The sequence below is a fragment of the Lolium rigidum genome, chromosome 5, assembly GCF_022539505.1.
Source record: "Lolium rigidum isolate FL_2022 chromosome 5, APGP_CSIRO_Lrig_0.1, whole genome shotgun sequence".
Lineage (NCBI taxonomy): Eukaryota > Viridiplantae > Streptophyta > Magnoliopsida > Poales > Poaceae > Lolium > Lolium rigidum.
Genome location: NC_061512.1, coordinates 23,027,829 through 23,033,767, shown reverse-complemented (window position 1 = coordinate 23,033,767; position 5,939 = coordinate 23,027,829). Strand labels below are relative to the sequence as shown.

The 5,939-nt window shown below is 45.2% G+C and overlaps 1 protein-coding gene across 1 annotated transcript; it reads right to left on the bottom strand.

The window, feature by feature from the left end:
* Positions 1-1,482: 1,482 nt before the first annotated feature.
* On the bottom strand, positions 1,483-4,509 carry LOC124655720. Its single transcript, XM_047194573.1, has one exon. The coding sequence runs from the start codon at positions 4,507-4,509 to the stop codon at positions 1,483-1,485; it is 3,027 nt and encodes a 1,008-aa protein (XP_047050529.1).
* Between the last annotated feature and the right edge of the window lie 1,430 nt (positions 4,510-5,939).

Here is a 5,939-nt window from a genome sequence, read left to right as displayed (position 1 = left end):
TGTTGTCTGCTACTGCTGCCATCTGCTTTATTTACCTCCTAAATTACATATTATTTTTAGTGTATGCATTAACCAAGAACACTATATTCAAACTTCGGATATCTTAATTCAGACCTTCTGTGAAGATAGTTTCCTTTCATTTGTTGCATATTTTCTAGACAAAATGATCCTGCACCCCTTATATACACATTACTCTGATTGGTTGTAACTTGCATACTTTCTTGATTCCTTACTATCAGTACCTTGCATCTCTTCTTTTCCTATGCCTGCTTCTGTTCTTTTTGTATATCAAAGTGCTAAGATAATTTACGAGCTTCAGATATAATAGGACAGTAGTACAGATGGATATATATATGTTATTCTCCTTTTTATGTGCTCATGGTAATCATCGGCTCCTCCTTCTGTGTTCAATTGTGGATCTTCTCTCTGTTTATAGACATTCTCCATGGATTCTTTGTGTATGGTTACGTATACACGTTACTCCGATTCTCTCTGTTTGGAGAGATTCGCCATGGATTTTGTGTGTTCAATTAAAATACTATTAGTACCAGATTGCATATTACCTGTGTTTATGTACCTATATTACCGCCGTTATTTGTTGTATTGAATTTCTATTTTGACCACTGGTAATCAAGAAGCATATAGAATCCACTGGTAATCAAGAAGCATCTAAATAGTGGTACTGGCTGGAGAATGCCATAACTCGGACCATTATCGCAAGAACTTGAGTTTCAAACTCTGAATATGCTTCAAACTGCTCTGAAAAAAAGATATTAACCTGTTTTGGTTCTATGTTCTAACCATTCTAAATTGCTTACCATCAACTCGGACCTAACATTGATTGTTCCGTGAATTACTTTTCAGGAAAGTTGTCTAATAGGTGACACGGGTCACCGATAGTTGTTCTCTACCAGCAATCTAGGTGCTGTAGAATCTTAGCGTTCTACTCTTCTCTTTTGCTATGTATTGTACATATGAATCAACCGTACGATGCAATGGTTGTCTTCTGCATCTCTTCTAGGTGGTGGCTCGACCCTTCCGTGCCCTTTGTTCTGTACGACTGCTTTTGCTTCATGTTGCTATCTCCGTTCCTATTTTTATTTCTTTGTACTTTCTACTAGCTGCCATACTTGGTTTGGAGAAAAGACTTAGTACTGAAATGGATTATCATATTGGCAGCTATTTAGTGCACAGTCATGGTCTCTGTGTATTTGGTCTTCTGTTTTGCCTTTTTAGTTGTATAACATATTCTACAGGGAGACCATAACTGAGTATACTAGACAACTAGAAAGTAAATTTGAGGAGAGTATAGTTGTTTCCTCCAGCTCAACAAAAAGAATCCTACGACCTTCATTTAGTGGAAAGAGCTGGAGGGATCACGGTGGATGCAAATGAAGGCCAATTGCATGTAAATGATGGAGAGAGTATTATATTAGCAGTTAATTTTACCGTTCTTATACAAAATAAATATTCGCACGAGATCTACGGGATCGTGCGCCAAGGCGCACATCTAAATCTAGTAAAATTTAAAGCTAGCCCTTCAATGTCCAAAAGAATCGGCGCTACTACTGAGCGCGAAACAGCGCGCGAGTCCCAGAGATGTACCACCTCCAAGCAATCAACTTCAAACACCACTCGCGTAAACCCTCGAAGTTGGGCAAAGACTACTCCTTCACGGAGCGCCATTGCTTCAGCTATAAGAGGATCAGTCACTCCTGGTAAAGGTTTACTCCAAGCTCCAATAAACCCAGAAGGTGAGCGAACCACTCCTCCTGCTCCCCCCCTCATAGCATCAAAGGATATACCAGCATCAGTATTGATTTTAATCCATCCGTCACATCCATGTCCTGGCAAAACCTTTGCATGCATTTTGGGTATTTCAAGAACGGCCAATGCTTCTCTTGTCATTTTCATAGACTGCACTGGGTCCAAGCTTCCTCTATCATGAACGATATTATTCCGAGATGTCCAGATTGCCCACATAACTGTAATAATCCTTGGGCGCTCCTCTTCTCTGAATATAGGATCACATAAAATATCCCTAGACCATGAGGCAGGGTGCAACTCTGGTAGTTTCAGATCCAACCAGCTTCGTGCCTCCGTCCAAAACTTCTGTGCATGCGTACATCGAATAAGAGCATGCATCATGTCTTCATTTGCCGATAGGCAAACTCTACAGCGAGCCAGAGGTGCGATATGGCGGTGATGTAGTGTACCCTCCACGGGTAAAATACCGCGGAGGACTCGCCACCAAAATACCCTCACCTTTGGCATGACATTTAATTTCCACAGAGAGTCCCACAACCGTTCTTCAGTTTGCGAAGTTTCTGTAATCGTCCCTTCCGCTAGAGAACTCAGCTCGTTGCGCGTCACTAGAGAACGATACGCTGTTTTGACAGTATAGACTCCTCTTCTTTCGAGGCCCCAAGCCCAATAATCCTCTCCTCCTCCTCGCCTCAACGGGATGTTGAGAATAGCATCTGCCTCAGGCGCAGTGAAGTTACTCCGAATAAGGTCTCCCTTCCACGTCCAATTTTCAGCATCAATCAAATCGGAGACACGGTGCAATTCATCCTCGCCAATCTGAACTGAGGGTGACATCGAGATTAGCCCAGGAATCCACTTATCTGTCCAAATCGCGACAGAACTGCCATCCCCAATTCGCCTCAAAAGACCCCTTTCCAGCGCCTCCCGGCCAGCGACTATAGCTCTCCACGTCGCAGATGACCTGGCTGGTACAGTAGCATGCATGAAGTCGGTCTCTGGAAAATATTTCGTCTTCAAAACTCGCGCGCATAGAGACTCAGGGTGAGTGATCAGCCGCCAGCCATGTTTGCCCAACAAGGCCAAGTTGAAAAGCTCAAGATTTCTGAACCCCATCCCGCCTTTACACTTCGGCGAAGCTAAGGCCTCCCAAGATATCCAATGCATCGACTTGCGATCGATCGAGGAACTCCACCAATATCTAGCCATATAGGATGCTAGCTGTCTACAAACTTTCTTTGTAAGCAGGAAACAACCCATACTGAAAGTGGGGATCTCCTGAATCACTGACTTGAGGAAAACCTCGCGGCCAGCACAAGACACCATCCTCTCCGATCCTCCCTGTACCTTACTTCTGATTCTTTCACCCAAGTGGTCAGAGGTACCACTGGTAATACGTCCTACTGCAGTAGGAAGCCCCAAATATCGCTCGTTGAATGCTTCCACTATGATACTCATGGTCTCCTTCAACTCCTGGCGACAGTGTATTGGAGTATTCGGGCTGAAATAAATCGAACTCTTCTCCCTATTTACACACTGTCCCGAACATTGTTCATAAATCCTCAAGATCTCATTCAGTCTGTCTGCACTTTGCCCATTAGCCTTCATAAATATTAGACTGTCATCCGCAAACAACAGATGATTAATCCAAGGTGATCGTATGCTAGCTCTGATGCCTTTGTCAATATAGTTTCCTCCGAAAAAATTCAGCAGGGTCGTAAAACCCTCTGCACAACACAGAAACAGAAACGGTGACATCGGATCGCCCTGTCGCAGCCCTCTTGTAGGTGTAAAGTAAGGAAGCATCTCCCCATTAGCACGCACAGTGAACCGAACGGATGTCACACATTTCATAATCAATCTTACAAAATTTGCACTGAAGCCCAGTTTCAACATAATTGCCTGGAGGTAGTGCCATTCGACTCGATCGTAGGCCTTCATCATGTCTAATTTCACCGCACTCACGCAATTCTTTCCCTTCTTCCGCTTCCTCATCGCATGTATACTTTCATACGCAATCAACACGTTATCAGTAATCAAGCGTCCAGGAATAAAGGCACTCTGTTCTTCTCCAATAATATCCCCCAGAAAAACCCGGGCTCTGTTTGCAATACATTTGGAAGCAATCTTGTATAGAACCGAGCATAGAGAGATTGGTCTATACTGAGAGATGCGCTGTGGATGCCGTACCTTAGGGATGAGTGTGATAGAAGTATCATTCAACCCTGTTGGTAGTTCCCCACCATTTAAAAAGTCCAACACAGCCGGCACAATATCTGCTTGCAATAAGTTCCAGTGTCGCTGAAAAAACCCCGCCGTGAAACCATCCACTCTTGGCGCCTTTGAGGGAGCCATTTGGAACAAAGCTACCTTTACGTCCTCTGGAGTATATTCCTTGTCGAAGGCTTCATTCATTGGAGTAGTAACTCGGGTCGGTACAATATCCAGTAACTCCTCCATCGGTTTATACCCCTGAGACAAATACAAGTTCTGATAAAAGCCTTGTATCTCCTCACAATTCTCTTCCCAAGTAGCGCATTTTGTGCCATCTGCACGTTCTAGATTCTCAATCTTGTTCATGCGTTTCCTCTGGGCCGCTTGAGAATGGAAGTATGCGGTATTACGGTCACCCTCACGTAACCATTGCACCCGTGACCTCTGCTTCATCCATATTTCTTCTTGACGTAGTGTCTCACGCAATTGCTTAACAATTGCCTTCTCTTCATCAGTTGGTCCTCTACCCATCGATCGGCCACGTAAGCGATCTAGCTTTTGCCGTAGCTTTCTCCCCTTTCGTGCCAAACAGCCGAACTCCTTCGCTCCCCACGAACTCAAGTTGGTTTGCATAATATTCAGAGCCTGGATCACACCATCAAGACCATCTCTGCCTGCACCTTTCTGCCATTTGTCCATAACCAGTTTGTCATAGTCTACATGGGTCTGCCAGACATTCTCATATCGAAATTGTCTGCATCCCCGTCCTCTCTCCTCAGCCCTATTGCCACGGAATTTGATTAAAACGAAACAATGATCAGACTCCATCGTAACAATATGCCGAACTGATGTATGCTCAAACCTATTGAGAAACTCATCATTACCAAAGGCTCGATCCAGCCTTGCTTTCACGTTGAATTCCCCATTTTGACCATTGTCCCATGTATACTCCACTCCCGACCAGCCGAGGTCAGTGAAGGAACACTCATCTACCACTTCACGAAAAGCTCGCATCTGCCACTCCGGCCGTTGTGCCCTGGAAAAATGCTCTGAAGCATACAAAGTCTCATTAAAATCTCCCACGCATAGCCAGGCCGAGTGCTCAATCGCACACAGTGTACGAAGAAATCTCCAGCTATGATGCCTTTCCTCCGCTCTCGGGGCTCCATAGAACCCGGTGAAACGCCAATCAGAGTTTACTTCCCCCTCCCTCCTTACCATAGCATCTATATGGCAGGAACTAAAAAAATTTATCTCGACATGCATCTCTGCTGTCCAGAAAAGAGCAATACCACCACTGAGGCCCACGCTGGAGACACCGTAGCATCCAGCGAAGTAGCCCTCAGTCCCTCGGATCCAAATTACTTAATTCAACGTTATCTATATTCGTATGTGTGTAGAACTAAAACACGTCTAAATACATGCGTATCTTAATAAAGTTAAATCAATTAATTTGGATTGAACGGAATACATTTTTTGATGAGGTACAAACTGATTGATTAATCAGCAAGCTCGTACGGGGGTCTTTTACACATGAGTCTTAAATAAAATCTTGAATGGGAGGCAGCTAAACTTTACTATCTCCAGTTCTCCACCGTTCCTAGCCGACCTAGCAAGCTCGTTAGCAGCCGTATTAGAACATCTAGACGTACGTACTGATAAGAGCATCTCCACTCGTCCCCCGACGAGGCCCCCGGCGAGCCTTTTTTCCATCCGGACGGCGTAATTCGGCCCAGTTGCGCCCCCGGTTCCTCGTTTTCGTCCGGAATTGGGCCTAAATTCATCCGGCGATCCCACGCCATCCCCGGCCCCCCGGGGAGCGCTCGGGGACTCCGGACGAAACGAAAGCGCGGGAAATACCGATGAAACCTCCCGCGCGTCTGGTGGCCCCAACTTGTCGGCGAGAGAAACCGATCGTCGTCCTCATCGCATCGTCTTCCGCGCGCTGTATAAGCCTGCCG